The 17573-nt window shown below is 48.2% G+C and overlaps 1 protein-coding gene across 1 annotated transcript in view; it reads left to right on the top strand.

Annotated features, from left to right (window-relative positions):
• Nucleotides 1–17573, top strand: part of LOC144126090 (protein O-mannosyl-transferase TMTC4-like) — a 48028-nt gene that overhangs the window by 23069 nt on the left and 7386 nt on the right. The window contains exons 13-14 of the mRNA XM_077660016.1: nt 3826–3967; nt 6945–7242. Of these exons, the coding sequence (XP_077516142.1) occupies nt 3826–3967; nt 6945–7242 (440 nt within the window). The remainder of the gene's footprint in view (nt 1–3825; nt 3968–6944; nt 7243–17573) is intronic.

The following is a 17573-nucleotide window of genomic DNA, read 5'->3' on the forward strand; positions in this document are numbered from 1 at the left end:
CATGAGGAGAATAGTTTTGTAGTGAGTCCGGCCCAGCGAGATAGACGCCACAGGAAGACGAGCTACCCTTGAAAGATGTGGACTTCTCGATGCCTGCAGTCAAAAACCGGCTGCTCAATGGTTCAATGGTTTGTGACAAGAAGTGGGCATGGGCGAGTTGGCACGTGAGCTCCGCTTGCATGCAATGACACCTCGTGCATACTGTGTGGTTGAGGCGCCAGCAGGCAATATCGATGTATCCAGGTCCTAGGACAATGTAGGGTGCCTAGTGAACCAAGGATAAAACAGAAGAAAGACAGCGGTGTCATGGCGGAAAGACCTGTAGGTGAGCGTAACACAAGGTACAGCAATATCTCAATCACTATGACAGGCTCAAGCCTTTGTAAAAGTAAAGATCTCAGGAGGTTTGCCTTTGAGCCCATGCTGTGTCGCTCATTATGCATCGCTAGAATTCTAGTGCCTTGAAGATAAGAAGCCCTGCAAAATTTAGGACTTCCATGGATCCTACAGGAGCCCCACTAGTGTGCTTAGAAGCAAACACCTTCGGTGCATTACTTTTGCAAAGGCCTTACATAGTAGAGCACTTCGACAAACCTTCGGTTGAATCGTTTAGTCAGTCGAGTCGAGGATGATAGGCTGTGGTGAGTTTGCATCAGCTGGAACACGAGCGGAGGATATCACTGGCGGCCTTTGGCAGAAACAAACATTCTCGATCAGTAAATAATTGTAATGGAGTACCATGATGAATGACACCTTCTTAGAGAAAAAAATCTGCACTATTGTTAGCGCAATTTATGGCTAACGGACACGGTATAGTGTACCTGGTTGTAGAATCAGTGACAACCATCCAGTTATCACCTGAGCAGGATGTTGGAAAGGTACCAGCAGGCTGGGACCACTGTGATATGGGTGCATGTCATTAGGCTGAAGGCCACCAGCAGGTGACGCAAATGGCCTTTTTCTAACCTCACAGTGTTCACAGGAGGCAACATAGCCTCCTGTGGTGTGGCACAAATCGGGCCTTAAAAACAGCTGTACACCTGGTTATATGTGCACGACAAACCAAGATGGCCGCCAGTTGCCAGGTCTCTTGAAGACGCTTGAGCAGAGCTGCAGGGGCAAAAGGAGCAGCAATTTGGGCCCATCGAAGTGGATATTGCGGCAATAGAGTGCTCTCGTTCAAATGAAATACTCATAGGGAGAAATTCTGGTTTGCTGAGTCGAAGTCTGCTATCAGCAATCATAATGAGAGCCCGCGGCGGTGTTCCTGGGCGATGTTGAGAAATTTTGAAATGGGAAAGAGAAAGAAAAAAAACATCGGGTCTCACTCCACTCAGGCGGCGCCACAGGTTGAAGAGTCAAGTCCACGTCACTGTGCAGACACCCGGGCTTGTTCGTGACGGTGAACGAATACTCTTGCAGATGCAAAGCCTGACAACCAAGTCAAACCATGGCGGTTTTTTTTAGCGAAGAAAGCAGAAAAAGCACAGTGGTTGGTCAGGACCACGAAATGCCGACTGAACAGGGAACAGTGAAAATTGGCAACAGCTGAGCAAGCGCGAAATGCTCGCATTCAGTGATGTATAGTAATTAATTTTGCTCAGTAGCTGGCATAAGTAATGTTGAGTTCACAGTCCTAGCTGTTGTTTGGCTAAAACAACACCGGCATCGGTCCACAGGCATGGGTGAGAACTTGAGTTGAGGCTGATGCATCAAGATGGTGGCAAGATCAGCAATGTAATGAGCAACGAAAAGCTCTCACTCGGCAGGGCCCCAAGCAAAACGAACATAGTGCACGGGCTACATGTGACGGTGAATTGTTTAACGAAACGGTGGAGATGCCAACAAAGGCCAGCAAATCTCCGCATACACCTTGTTGACTGTAAAGCAGCAAAGTCCTTGCAGGCGGAGATTTTACCGGGGTCCAGTTGTACTTCTGAGGCATCGCGCAGGTGGACAATAATGATGAGTAGGCTCCATTCGAATTGACACTTAAATTTATCTGGAGATGCGCTTGACAGAAAGCGGCAAAAAAAAGAGCAGAAAGAGTTTGAGTTCGTTTGGAGTCGTTCAGAGGCGAAAAGCCCTGAAGACGAGACCCATCATCCGCTTGAGAGTGGTAAGGGCATCACAAAGCCCAACAAGCATAACTTAGAAATGATAGGGACCATCAGGTGCAACGAAAGTGGTTTTTTTCATGGTCCATAATATGTACAGTGATCTACCAATTACAGGAACGGAGATTGACAGTTGAAACCGAGCCTATTGTCCTGAATAAATTAAGATGTTTATTTGTGCATGAAGCAGCAGAAGAACCGTTTGCCTTTTCTTTAAATGGTAATTGGAAAAAATAGGAACAGGGATCAGCTGATTTTAAACAATGAGGTTTCACTCCAAGCGGGCCCCCTTTATGAGATCTGAAACTCCATTTCTTTGAACTCAGCTGATCGGCATCTATATTTTTTCCTAGGTGCCCTTTGGCATAATGGGATTTTGTGATGCACTCAGCTTCAAAACAATTAATATTGAAGAAATAGACATCGTAAAGGTTTTGTGGTGTCGATTAATGCCTGGTTTGACAGGGTCCAGAAGTTGACCTTGTAAGGCGAATTAATTAGCAAGAAATCTGAGCGTTGTATGAGCAACCAAAAATGCGTGCATTGATATCAGTACCGATGTTTTCCTTGCGTGTTGCTGTAAGGTGCAAAAATGAGAGGAAGCGCGCTTTTATTTCTACCTGCAACATTTTAAACACGAAGGCTCGAGTGACAAGTGCAGCATCGCAACCGTGGTCCCCCCTTCCAATTCCAACCCTCTCCCCTCCGTATGCAACTGCACCTCCTCAGCACTGCACCCAGTGCAGTTCGCACCATCCTTGTGATGCCACTGAGTATCTTTTTCTTTTTTGCTTGTTGTCGGGGATTTCTTTCTAGCTCTATTTTTCTTGAGCTTGTTGGTCTAAGGCCACAAATCTTGAAATAGCACTCATTGTTGTCAGTCTTGTCTAATTCTTGTGCTTTTCGAGATCCAAGTAGCAGAGCAATTTTCTTTGCTGCTGATAACCTTGTCCTTATATTGTGCACTGATATGGCAGTGTTGCTGTGTGTCCCTTGTGCGCCTTGTCAGAGTGCAATAAGTTGCAATTTTTTCTACACCTGACAGTCTACAAATTATTCTACTGATCCACAGTTGCAGTAGGAAGCTAAACGCAGTGTGACTGCAGTAGAGCAATATACTAGATCTAAAACATTTTCGGAAGCTTGAGCACGATGTTCTAAGCACATTCTTCCACTATCATGAGTTTATGAAGCACAACTTAAGTGAATCTGGAGTGCATTGCTTGAGATTTGATGTTGCGCTGCACAGTTTGTGCACTCAGAATTAAGCTACGCATCTGTTTCATGCTGAATTTAAAGACTGCGATGAAATGATTTTTTCCACCGATGTTGTGATGCAGGCGAAATGCAAGAGGTGCCAATGTGCTGTGCTATGTCAGTGCATGTTAAAGAACTCTAGGTGGCCTAAATTAATTCGGAGCCTTCTACTTCAGCATCCCTCATAGTCCATGTGTCGTTTCGGAACGTTAAACCCCACAATTAGCACATTTTTTTTTCTGCTAGTATTACATCCCACACACATTTAGTGTGGGTGCGTTATACATTGTGGGGAAGTGTGCGCCTTGCTTTTAAGCTCGAGCAGTTTTTATTTTCTTCTAGTATTCAGTATTGCAGTTAGGCCACTCGGTTCTATATTAGATGCCCAGAATCACCTTGTCACATTTGCCTTGCTAGTCGACTGAAAAGTGTGCCCTGTTTTGCTCTGCAGGCCCGACTTTGCAGCTGCATGGATGAACCTAGGCATTGTGCAGAGCAGCCTGGGTCTGCTTGCGGAGGCTGAGCAGAGCTATCGGACAGCAATCAGCCACAGGACCAAGTATCCGGACTGCTACTACAATCTGGGAAATCTGGTGGGTACAGAGATGAGGAAACTACGCACGCATGCGCGTACAGTTTCCTCAAGATTCATGCCTTTCTCAGAAATTCAGCTGCCATGGTGGCTTAGTGGTTACTATATGGTGCTCGGCTGCTGACCTGAAAGACGGGTTCAATTCCGGCTGCAATGCTCTCATTTCGATGAAGGCAAAATGCTAGAGGCCCATGTACTCTGCGATGTCAGTGCATGTTAAAGAACCTCAGATGGTTGGAATTACCATATTTACTAGAATGTAACGCGAGTTTCTTTACCAAAAAGTGGAGTGAAAAGTCACCCCTTGCGTTAAAATCGAATATTGTGTGCAGACAAAAGCAAACTATGTCGTATTTACTTGCACATTGGTTGATGGGTCACGCATGTCGGCTCTCAACTTCAGGAAACGGAAAAAAAAAGTTTGAATGCTGCATTAGTCGACTAACGGAAGCTCCGAGTCACAAATACCGATCAGCACATATGGGAGCACCAGCCGAGCAGTCCGAAACTCCTTGCTGAGCACCGAACCTGTGTACCGAGCGCGGATTCCACGCATCATCCTGAGGAAATTCTATTGAATACGCACTACTTGAAGGCATCGCAAGGCCTCCATTTCATTGTCTGAAAGTTCGGCAGATTCGCTCAATGTTGACAGCGGCACCGATGCAGTGCGCCAATGGCAGTAATTTGCTTTGGATGCACAGAAAGCTTGGCATTGCTATTGCACATGAAAAAGCGGTCTCGCTACTTTCCTCGTTATTGCTATCTGACGCACTTTTCCGCAAGAGCAATTTTTCGACGGCTCTATCCAACTCGACGACTCATTGCAATGTTCCCGAGAGCACCCACTGACATTCAGGAGGCATGACTCGCTGCTCGGTTTGGGGACTGGGAGAAGTTTCGTTTTCGCAGTGAAATATATAAAGTGCACAGTCGATGTGTTGACTGTGATGTTCTCATGTGTAGCTTTTTCCATGTTGCGTGTTGGCAACCTGTTGAATTCATTTCTGTGCAAATAACATTGTGCACACCCTAGCCAAGAGTATATAAGCCGCTTACCTCAAATAAATGCTCTCTTTTCTTTTGTTCGCCATTACCGGAAGTTGGGGCTCCCTGCCCGGTGTCTTCTCTTTTTTTCGCGTCCTTTTCCATCGGGCCACGATACAACAGTGACGGTGTGGCAGAACACCGTACTCACCTTCGTATCGGTCGTGTGTGTGATCACTTGAAACAGAAAGGGCATGTGAAAGTCATTTATTGAAGTACTTTTGTTCGTAAACTTCTGCTTGTCTGTCCGTACACTGCGGCATCGTTCCTTGCATTGCATTCCTGTTTCGTTTTTTTTCCTTTATGCGCAGCAAAGTCGACTCTCGCGCCACAATCGTGGAGGTAAATATGGTATTCGGAGCCCTCCAATTTGGTGTCCCTCATAGCCTGAGTCACTGGGCACGTTAAACCCATTAACCTTTCTTGGAGGCATGTCACTGGATTATTGGCACGGTAAAGTTGTTTTGACCAGTCCATGTGTGTGTGCGCTATTCATTATATTCACTGAATTTCAACTCGCTCCTAATATTTGTGGTGTGTAAGAAAAAAGTAACATGACCATGATTCTAATCCAAGTTTTCATCATAAAAGGATAAGAGTTTTTACCGAGAGAAAAAAAAATTGACAGACGATTATAATAGTTGGTATTGTGAAGTTTGAGCGCAGCTGTTCACACGCCACTTGTGATGGCGTGTGTGTGTGCGCAACATGCCGTCTGGTAGGTGGTGTGTTACGCTAGCTACCTTCCGGGATCTTCCCACGGCAACCACCTTCCAAATGGCATTTTGCTCTGCTACTTGGACAACTGATTACACCGCCGCCACCACCGATGCGGAACTCAGGAACGGGCGCACAAGAGCTGCGCTCCAGAACTTCTAAATTTGCTTTGGTCACATGCAAAATGGGTCGATGCTTTAGTTAATGTGTTTGGCGAAAATTGATGGCAGCATTTCAGTGGTCACTTACTTTGTTAATAGGATATGTTGATTACAAGCGCCTCTCTATGAAGGCAGGAAAATAGTTGTGATGTCTCCCTCTTTGGTGTAGTTTTCATATTGTACGACACTCCAGAAAGACGTATTTAACTGCACTAACATAAAACAGCTACTTTCATTTCTCTTTTTTTGTTGTTAGCATTAGGCTTGCTAGGCTGTGGGTTTCACAGTTAGGTGAGAGGATGAGGTTAAGAAGTTTGCAGTGATAAGTTGCCTGAAGATGACATTGAAAACATGGTTGGTAGGTAGGTGTGTGTGGTGCTTAATATCTTGAAGCTGCACTTAAGCTCTGAGAGACACCGTAGTGTAGGACGCCAGATTAATTTTGACCTCCTAGGGTTCTTTAACAAGCACCGACATTGCAAAGCATATGTGTGTGTATGTTTTTTTAGCGAAGCGGTGGCCAAGCAGTGGCCAAGCGGTGACCTCGCATCCGCCTCGCATGCGGGAGGTGCGGGGCTCGATCTCCAGTGCCACCGGGTACTCATCGGTGATACAGTGGGTACAAGCTTTCCCCTGGTCTGGTGCTCAGCTTGTTTAGGGTGAAATGGGTCTTTGATCCCACCTTGACAAGTCGAAAATACCTTGTGCCATGGCGCTCTTTGGCCATAGATGCTCTTGCGCCATAAAAAGCCATAATCATCATCATGTGTGTTTTTTTCATTTTGGCCTTGAGCTCAGCAGCCAAACGCCATAGCCAGTAAGTCACTGCAGCAGGTGCAGGACAGGCCTAATGCAAGCAAGTAGGAGGGGCCTTTGTCCTTCTGTAGATGTAGTTAGGTTGATAATACTGATGATAATGCTAATAATGCCAATCATATCATTTGTCTCATGCAACTTCAACTGATTACCAGCTAGAAAACTTAACTTCTTATGTAAGTATTAATCTGCCTCTCAAGTAAAATGAACCCATGTCTGCCCTCACTGCACCCGCAGTACCTGGAGCAAAAGCGGTATGAGGAGGCTTACCGGGCGTGGCGAAATGCGACTCGCCAACGGCCGACCCACCTCGTCTCGTGGAACAACCTGGTGCTGATGCTGGACCAGCAGGGGCGTGCGGCGGACGCTGAGCGGGCTGCACTGCAAGCACTGGCTCACCTGCCCCATGAGCCGGCCCTCCACTTTCAGCTGGCCAACATCCTGGGCAAGGCTGGCAAGTACCAGCGCTCGGAGCACCATTTCCTTGAGGCCATACGCCTGGGGCCGGAGAATGCCAGCTACCATACCAACCTCGGTCAGTTGCTCTGCAGCCCTTGTCAGCTGTGCATGCACACGAGTGAACCCCTCAGGGTCTCTTAAAGGGACACTGAGGACAGATTCATACAGTTTTTGTTCTTAGTAAAAATTAGTCCTATGGCTCTTTCTTTCCTTGATGATGCCCGTTCGGCAGCAAAACTCATATTTATTGATGAGGAAAGGGATTTAAAAATCATACTTTTTTTTTTCCTGCCACTTAATTTCGAACTCATATTCAAGACCGAAAATGGTTCCTTGATCACAGACTGGAAATGAATGGCAGTATAGTCTACCCTCATTGATTTGCAAGAGAAACTGTCTTGACATCAATGCAAATTGCTTTCAAATATGAGTGGTGGTGGCGATACATATATTTCATTCCTTTACTTTTTCCAGCTTATAAAAGCTCTTTGTCATTCAAGTGTAGTACTCTATCGATACAAGTCAACTTCACTTTGTCCTCACTGTTCCTTTTGTCTTTCTTTTGTATTTTGTGCAACTGAATCACTATGGAAACTCGCGGCTTCATTCAGATGTACTGTATGGCATATCAATTTCAGCAGAGCAGAATACTAGGCTGCCTTGGTAAGGACTGCCTCTGATTCTATAAATTCAAAGTGCAGGTGAAGGCAACGGGTTTGGCAGCACTGGACAGGACGAATGCTATTAGCAACTGGTATTATTGGAAGCCTTTGTTCTTATTGGCAGCAAATGGATTTATTGGAAGCAATCGCAGCCAACATTGCCTCAGATACACGTAGGCTCCAGAGGCAGTGCGAAAAGAGCATAAAAACAAAAAAGCAAAAAGGGATAGCACATTCGATACATTGAAGCCGTATATATACATCGCTCGAATGACAAAGTATATGCCAGATAAACCAATTTTACTTGCACATAAACTGGAGCGATTGTCCATCAATGCCACTGACACAGCGCTCATGCACTTTCCACCTGAACATGTTATTGACACTTCCCTTTGTAGCTTTTTGCTGCTGTTGCCTACCTCAGTCTTGTGCAGCTCAAGGAAACAGCGGTGCCAGTTTATGAAATATTGCCGTGAATATTTGCAGTATTTGTTCGTTTTTTCAAATCTGCCGCCACACCACTTTATCGCTTTGTTTGCGACGCAAGACGCGACTAGATTTATCTCGATTGATCGCAGCCAGGCAGAGCTGATTCTACGTTGTTCCGGAATGTTCTAGTAACTTTGCACGCTTTATCTCGAAAGTTCGCTATCAGCTTTAAATTGAGCACGGCCGATAGCGGCGGGCATTCTGTTCGACGACCGTCGAGCACGCTTGTCGCTTTGCCGCCACCGAGTTATTCAGTCCATTTTAGGTGCAAGTCAGCCCAATAAACAGTTTTCTTTTAGAAGACCCTTTTGTCCATTTTCATCACTGCTTCGACTGCCATCACCACTACGTGACATCTGGTGGAGGTGCTGGCTAGCCTTCCATGTTCCGGACGCCCCCTTCAAGTCGTGACACCAGCCCTCAGCGCTTCGCACCCGAGGACAAGCCAGCCGACGTCTCCAGGGACAGGAGCCTGAGTTCGGGAAACTGCCGGACCGCACCAGGCAGCGAAAAGACGCTGCTACGAGCACCATAACCTCGCCGAAGATGTCGACACCGATCATACTGCAGCAGCCGCGGGTGCCGCCAACTTTCAATGGATCCCTAGGCGAAGACCCTGAAGAATGGTTGGACCAATTTGAGCGCGTGGCGTCATTCAACAAGTAGGATGATTCGGCAAAAATTGGATACCTGTTCTTCTCATTGGATAGCTCCGCGCGCACGTGGTACGAAAACTACGAGTCGTCCCTTACGACATGGGAGCTATTCAAGAGAGAACTATTGAAGGTATTCACCAGTGTCGTGAGGAAAGAAAGAGCCCAACGACTCCCCGAGTCCAGGATCCAGCTTCACAATGAGCCCGTCCGCAGTTACGTCGAGGAGATGAAGCACCTATTTCGCCGCGCCGACCCCGAGATGACCGAGGAAAAGAAAGTTCAGTTTTTAATGCGCGCCATAAAAGAACAACTCTTTGGCAGCCTCGTCCGCCAGCTGCCAAAAACGATTGAGAAGACCCTCGACGTCCGAGCTCGGCAGTACAATCGCCCTTCCTCTGCCTGTGCAATCCGATCGGACACGACGGCCACCACCAGCTACAGCTTGCGGGAAGTTATCCGCTAAATCATCCGAGAGGAGCTACGCCGATTACTGCCATCCTCCCCACAGCCACAAGCAGCGAATCTGATGGATGTGGTACGGGAAGAAGTGCAACAGGCACCTGGCACCCCGACGGCCACAGAACCCCAGGCCATGACCTACGCCGTGGCAGTAAGGACTGCTCAGCCCCAACGACAACCCCTACGTCCTCCCCGAGATGAGCCACTTGTTCCACAACGCCGCCCCCCAGCCCCCGCCCACCCAGTTTATGACCGACGCTCAAGCCCCAAGAAATGCGACACCTGGAAGAGTGCTGACAACCGGCCGTTGTGCTGCCATTGCGGTGAGGCCGGCCATATTCTTCGTCACTGCCCGTACCGACCTATCGGACTTTAAGGATTTGCCGTTAACGCCCCACGACCACGCTTTGGACAACGTCCGCAGGAAATGGACGAGTACCTGCGTCGAGAGGAGTACGCGCTGAACCGCTTTTTGCGCTCACCATCGCCGTCAACCTCGCGCTTTGCGTCGCCACGCCGCGGTACGAGGAAGGTCTCCCAGCCCCCATAGGGGAAACTAAAGGCAGCAACATCTGGAGGTGAGGTTGCTCACGAGCGAAACGCCGAAGATCCTCCACCGACCACGCCCCATGAAGACGCTGCACCTGCGACGCCGCATGAAGAACCTACTCTCGCTGCACCGACGCCGCACAGAATGACAACCCCGACCATGACGCAAACTGCCTTCAGAACGACGACGCCACCCAGAAAAGCTTCGTCCACACGCTACACCCATGACTCGCATACGCGACGAAGCCGTGACCCGACGCCGAGAGCGACATGCAATGCAATGCAAGAGCCAGGACCTCTGACTGAGAAGTGACTATCGACGGCCAGAAAGTTACCGCTCTAGTCGACACAGGAGCCGATTACTCGGTGGTGAATGCAACATTCGCTGCGCAGCTGAGAAAAGTCACAACGGCTTGGGACGGCCCACAAATTCGCGCCGCAGGGGGCCACCTCATTACGCCATCAGGACGATGCACAGCACGTGTGACTGTCAAGGGTCATACCTATCCTGCGACCTTTGTTGTGCTACCGCAATGCTCCCGCGAAGTGATCTTGTGTATGGATTTCCTTAATGAGCATCAGGCGATCATTGACCTGCGATCCAAGCTGATCACGCTTTCGACAGACGAAGCCATCGCTTCGATGAAAACTGGGGAAAATCACGTTGCCCTGTGTGTCCTAGAGGAACAAGTGAGCGTCCCACCCCGATCAAGCGTTATCGTGACCGTAGGCGCCACGAAAGCCATTAACGCTGCAGCCATCATCGAGGGGAACATGCAGTTGCTTCTAGACCGAGGAATCAGCATCGCAAAAGGCATCGCACATTTCCGCAATGACCAGGCCGAAGTACTGCTGACTAACTTCAGCGAAGAATACCGGCACATTAACAGAGGAACGACGATTGCTTTCTTCGACGAAATATCTGGCGTACGAGACTCCTTCGCCGTCTCCAATCCCTCCGCAGAAGATTCGCCTGACCAAGAGAACTCGCCCACTTTCGACATCAACCCAGCCCTGCACCGGAACAGACAAGACCAGATCCGCAATCTGCTTCAAAGCTACAGTGAGTGTTTTTCGACACCGCCGAACGTGCGACAAACGCCAATTGCCAAGCATCACATTATAACGGACCAACACGACCGACCTCTCCGTCAAAGCCCCTACCGTGTGTCACCGCAAGAACGACAAGCCATCCGGGACCAAGTCGAAGAAATGCTTCGCGACGACGTCATCCAGCCTTCAAACAGCCCATGGGCGGTACCGGTTGTTCTAGTGAGAAAGAAAGACGGCGCACTTCAATTCTGCGTGGATTACCGCCGCTTGAACAACATAACAAAGAAGGACGTCTACCTCCTCCCCCGCATCGACGACACACTGGACCGCCTCTGCAACGCCAAATATTTCTCTTCGATGGACCTCAAGAGCGGCTACTGGCAAATTGAAGTCGACGAAAGAGATCACGAGAAGACAGCATTCATCACTCCAGATGGGCTGTTTGAGTTCAAGGTGATGCCATTTGGTCTCTGTTCCGCACCAGCGACGTTTCAGCGAGTAATGGATACAGTGCTGGCAGGCCTGAAGTGGCAAATTTGTCTGGCACATTTAGATGACGTCGTTGTCTTCGCCACAAACTTTGAAGAGCACCTCAAAAGACTTCGAACAGTACTAGACGCAATCAAGTCGTCTGGCCTAACCTTGAAAGCAGAGAAATGCCACTTTACCTACGAAGAGCTGCTGTTTCTAGGCCGCATCGTTAGCAAGGAGGGAGTACCCCCAGACCCGCAGAAAACAGCTGCTATTGAACAGTTTCCACTGCCGGCCGATAAGAAAGCAGTGCGCAGATTTCTCGGACTGTGTGCATATTACCGACAATTTGTGAAAAACTTTTCGCGCATCGCCGAGCCTCTGGCCCAACTGACGAAGGCAGACGTGCCGTTTAAATGGGAAGCGCCGCAAGCAGAAGCCTTCAAGGAACTTCAGCGTCATTTACAGTCCGCACCGATCCTTGCGCATTTTGATGAAAATGCCGATACTGAAGTTCATACCGACGCAAGCAGCATGGGCCTAGGCGCCGTCGTCGTTCAAAAAAGCGACAGGCTGGAGAAAGTCAACGCATACGCTAGCCGTTCCCTTTCCAAGGCCGAGGCTAACTATTCGACAACTGAGAAGAAGTGCCTTGCCATCATCTGGGCTACGTCGAAATTCCGCCCCTACCACTACGGACGACCGTTCAAGGTGGTCAGCGATCACGAGCTGTGCCGGCTTGCCAATTTGAAGGACCCCTCTGGCCGACTCGCTCGATGGAGTCTGCGTCTCCAGGAGTTTGACGTCACCGTCGTTTACAAGTCCGGACGCAAGCACTCTGACGCCGATTGCCTCTCACGAGTAGTAGTAGTAGTAGTGGTTTATTTAAAATAACATAAAAGGAAGGTAAAAGATTTTTGCTAGCCCCGGCATCTGCCATCATGTGCAGCGGCACCTGAGCTGGGGCAGCGGAAAGAAAGGATAGCAGGCAGGTGGGAGAAATGAAATAAAAGAGGTGAGGGGACAGAAGAAAGACATGGGGGGAGGTAAATAGTACACTACATAAAATAAATATACACTGCATAAAAACATTAAAAGTGAGCACTATAAATGCAAAATAAATATACTATATACATTATTACACAAAGAGTCAAAAGTCAGTTGTCTTCGCGGCGCGCGTGTGCTGATGACGGGAAACTCGGCAGTCAATGGTCACATGCGCGCCGCACTTTGCACGCAACAGCTGGTGTGGGGCGCCCAGCTGTTAGAGCGTCCGAGGCCCCTGTAGATACACTGCCACCGGACGACAATGAGGACGCCTTCCTGGGACCCATCAGCCCCAGCTCTTTTGCTCAGCAGCAACGCTCGGACCCCGACCTAAAAGGCCTTATCGAGTACCTGGAAGGCAATATTTCTTCACCCCCCGCTTCATTCAAGCGAGGACTGTCTTCCTTCTGTGTGCAGAATGAGGTCCTTGTGAAAAAGAACTTTACAGCGAGCAAAACAGCCTACCTCCTTGTTGTACCTGCTTGTCTCCGCGAAGAAGTTCTACAGGCTTCACACGACGAGCCGACAGCTGGACATCTTGGGTTTACTCGCACCCTCCGCCGCATTCAAGACAAGTATTACTGGCCCCGGCTGTCTGCTGATGTCGCACACTATGTGAAAACCTATCGAGATTGTCAGCGACGAAAGACCCCTCCCACACGACCAGCAGGATTTCTGAACCCCATTGAACCTCCCTCAAGGCCTTTTCAGCAGATCGGCGTGGACTTGCTTGGCCCTTTTCCCACGTCAACATCTGGAAATAAGTGGATCATCATAGCGACCAACTACCTGACCCGCTACGCCGAGGCAAAAGCCCTACCGAACGGAACAGCAGCAGAAGTCGCCAAATTTTTCGTGGAGTGCATTCTTCTTCGACACGGCGCCCCCGATGTGCTCATCACGGACAGAGGAACAGCATTCACGGTGGAACTAACGCAAGCCATCCTGCGTTACAGCCAAACCAGCCACCGAAGGACAACTGCATACCATCCGCAGACCAACGGACTGACCGAGCGCCTGAACGAAACCATTGCCGATATGCTTGCCATGTATGTCGATGCCGAACACAAAACCTGGGATGTCATCCTGCCTTACGTCGTCTTCGCCTACAACACCGCAGTGCAGGAGACTACCCAGATGACGCCTTTTAGGCTCATCCATGGCAGGGAGGCCACGACCACGCTAGACGCCATGCTGCCCAACGTTACAGAAGAAGAGAACGTTGACGTTGCCGCCTACCACCAACGCGCAGAAGAAGCTCAAAGGCTTGCCCGATTACGGATCAAAGATCAGCAGCGGTCCGACGCCAGACGCTACAACCTACGAAGACGCAACGCGGAATACAAGCCAGGAGACCAAGTCCGGGTGTGGACGCCCATTCGCCGCCGTGGATTGAGTGAAAAGCTTTTGCGCCGCTATTTCGGCCCGTACAAGGTTCTTCGTCGGCTAGGTGAACTGGATTATGAAGTCATCCCTGACGCAGTGACTGCATCCCAGCAACGCCGCATACGACCAGAAGTTGTCCAAGTAGTCCGTCTGAAGCCGTATTATGCGCGTTAAAGGCCGCTGCATTTCTATGCTCTATTTTCGCAAGATGCGTTTTTCTCTTACTATTCGCATTATTTGTTTTAATGCATCGGGTCAGTGTTTCTTTAAGAGGGGAGTAATGCCGCGAATATTTGCAGTATTTGTTCGTTTTTCAAATCTGCCGCCACACCACTTTATCGCTCTGTTTGCGACGCAAGACGCGACTAGATTTATCTCGGTTCATCGCAGCCAGGCAGAGCTGATTCTACGTTGTTCCGGAATGTTCTAGTAACTTTGCATGCTTTATCTCGAAAGTTCGCTATCAGCTTTAAATTGAGCACGGCCGACAGCGGCGGGCATTCTGTTCGACGACCGCCGAGTGATTCAGTCCATTTTGGGTGCAAGTCAGCCCAATAAACAGTTTTCTTTTAGAAGACCCTTTTGTCCGTCCTCATCGCTGCTTTGACTGCCGTCACCACTACGTGACAATATTCTGGAACATGGGATCAGTCTCATGTTTTTAAAGTAAGCTGCCACGGTGGCACAGTGGTTATGGTGCTCGGCTGCTGACCCGAAAGACGCGGGTTCGATCCCGGCCGTGGCGGTCAAATTTCGATGGAGGCGAAATTCTTGAGGCCCGTGTCCTGTGCAATGTGAGTGCACGTTGAAGAACCCCATGTGGTCGAAGTTTACGGAGCCCTTCACTACGGCATCCCTCTTCGTTTGAGTCGCTTTGGGACGTTAAATCCCCATAAACCAGTAAACTTGTTTCCAAAGAGCATGCATGTCCTCTTAAGTGGTCATTAATACACCAGCCTCTTTGGCTGATTGCACTTTGCCATACCTTTTTATTTATTTTCAATACCTCATATGAATTCCCCTGTGAAGTGGTGATACATGAGGGGTGGGCATTTGTAATTGGCACCTGAGGGGGACACGACAGACTACACATGGGCTGCGGGGAATGTATGCGTTTTCATATCTCTTCTGGCAGCCTGGACGTCAACGGTGCACAACTCTGCATAGCTTACACAGCTTTCCATTTGTAACTCCCAGCACTCCAAGCTGGTCGAATGAGGCATGGTGGCATCTTGCTTTAAATCATCCTTAACCATGTCATGCATGCATATATGATAGCTGATTGCCTTGTCACGAGATGCGGAGGAATCTGGCTACCCAATGGCTGTGTTACACTGGCAGAGTCATTGTCAAGAAAGAAGCAGGGCCCTAGCTTAGGATCATGCCAACTGGAACCTCGATCTGAGAACAAGAAGAATGAGGTTACGTCGTACCAGCACAAAGTTTCATATCATTTGAAGATAGTTGGTCCTGAGTATGGTGTGGAAGCGGTGCTTTCTGTATCATGCAAGCTGTCTTAGCTTTGCAGACCTTTAGATAAAGGGCCACCTTGCCGTGCTGGCTGCCAGAAAAATCTGTATGTTCCCTGTAGCATAGTTGTAGCCTAATGGATCCCCTTCAGCTGTGGCAAAGTGTCCATTGGCCAAGCAGGCCGGTGTAATAGTGATTGTCTAAGAGAACACGCACACTCTTTGAAAGAGATTAGTCACATCTTTGAGAACACTGTAGAGAATGCTAGCACCCCTTCCCTGAGCCTTAAATTGTAAGCTGCAGGTGCAAAAAGCTAACAAATGAAATTTTGCCAGCATTATTTATTTATTGTTCAGGTGAAAAGTTTGTGAGTGCTGCATTGGTGCCACTGATGGATAGGGAGCTGTAGTTTATGCCTAAGTAATGGCTTTTTTGGCACATATGTCAGTGCTGCATTGGTGCCACTGATGGATAGGGAGCTGCAGTTTATGCCTAAGTAATGGCTTTTTTGGCACATATGTCGAGTTCTCATTTCAGTAATGTGTACAATGTGGTCTTATTCTTTTGATTGGTGCTGCCTTTTAATGCGAAAGCACTACTTAACGCGGCCCCAACCAGGACTCTTGTGTGAAGCCTAAGAGTAGCTCGGGTAAGCTGGAGTTAGTTCGGAGGAGCTGTGTGCAAGCTGCAGCCAGTGGGAGGGAGCTTGGGCAAGTTCAGAGAAGCGCTGCGTCTGCTGTAGCCAATGGAAGGGTGACCTTGGGGATGACCTTGGCCAAACCTAGCATAGCAACAGCCCATGCAGAAATCAATAAATATTGCCCCTACTGGATTTCAAACCTGCGGCGGCGCAAACAAATCAGATTCGCTGGCCACTGCACGAGAGTGCTATGCTATCACTGCAGCCGATTACGCCTCGTGTTAAAGTGCAACACACTCTTGCGCTCTGCATTTCACATTGTCGTCTTCATCAACTCTCATCTGCGGTGTGAACAGATCAGATCAGCTTAACCTCGATCAGAGCTTAACCTGAGTCTGATATCATCTCCAGACGTGCCGACAACCCAGCAAAGCAAAATCATGAGCTAACCAGGCTAACCACATGCTTTCACATGTCTGCTCAATCTAACTACATTAAAACCCTGCCATTTTTTTTTTTGGGGAGGGGACTTGTTTTTTTTTTTATGCTCCTTTTGTTCTTCCTTTGGTGACTGCATATGTCTGAGGTAATGCTGGCTGCGACTGCGCAGGTGGGCTTGTTCGCTGAAAAGGCTGTAAATCCAGTTCAGTTGCTATTAGCATTTGTTCTGCCATGTCCTGTCGTCCCTTGCCTTCTGTGTTTTTAATTTATAGAATAACAGTCAACTTTGTTGAACTACCTGTGATGTACAAACATCTGCACAAAGGAACAAAGAGACACTACTGGCCTTATGCTTGCAACTAAGTTTAATTTGAAATACATGCCAATACTCATGCAGTGGCTAGTGATGCTGATCTTTACCTGCCACTGCGGGTTCAAAACCCAGTCGCGGCAATATCTATTTTATTTGTGCAGGCATCTGAGAGGCTTGAGACAGACATTGCCTTTTTCAGGATTGCTAGTGAAGTAGTGCTTTTGCTCTGAAAAACATTGTGCACTTAAACAAATCAGTAATATTTTACTGAGATGTGGTCACATTGTGGTATACACCAATAATGACAGGGTTTTACTGCAAAGTGGCACTTCTATTTGTTTTATGCAATTTTCAGTGCCAAATTAAAATTTTAAATCCTTGTTTCCTGATATTGGACTGCTCAGTCCTTACAATATATGAGGCAAAATCTTTTCGTTTTCACTATAATCTTGTGACACATTATGGGCACTGGTTGGCCCCTCTAAGAAAGTGTGGCAAGCCAGAGCACTATTTCAGCGCTGTAGTTTTTGTGGTAGTGTTATAACAAGGTTTGGAGCACTCTTGTACTACATAAAAATTTACAAAACTACATTTAGCACGGATTACCTTGCATGTTTACATTTGTACCGAGAGGCCTTGTTTCAAAGTAACTGTGCTACTCAGCTATACTGGTACCAGTCTTCTCACCTTTAAGGCTCCTAGCACTGCAAAATCATGTACCATATTTACTTGCACAGTGGACACCGCCAGGTGTTGAAGAAGTGTGTTACT

The sequence above is a fragment of the Amblyomma americanum genome, chromosome 3, assembly GCF_052857255.1.
Source record: "Amblyomma americanum isolate KBUSLIRL-KWMA chromosome 3, ASM5285725v1, whole genome shotgun sequence".
NCBI classification, from domain to species: Eukaryota; Metazoa; Arthropoda; class Arachnida; order Ixodida; family Ixodidae; genus Amblyomma; species Amblyomma americanum.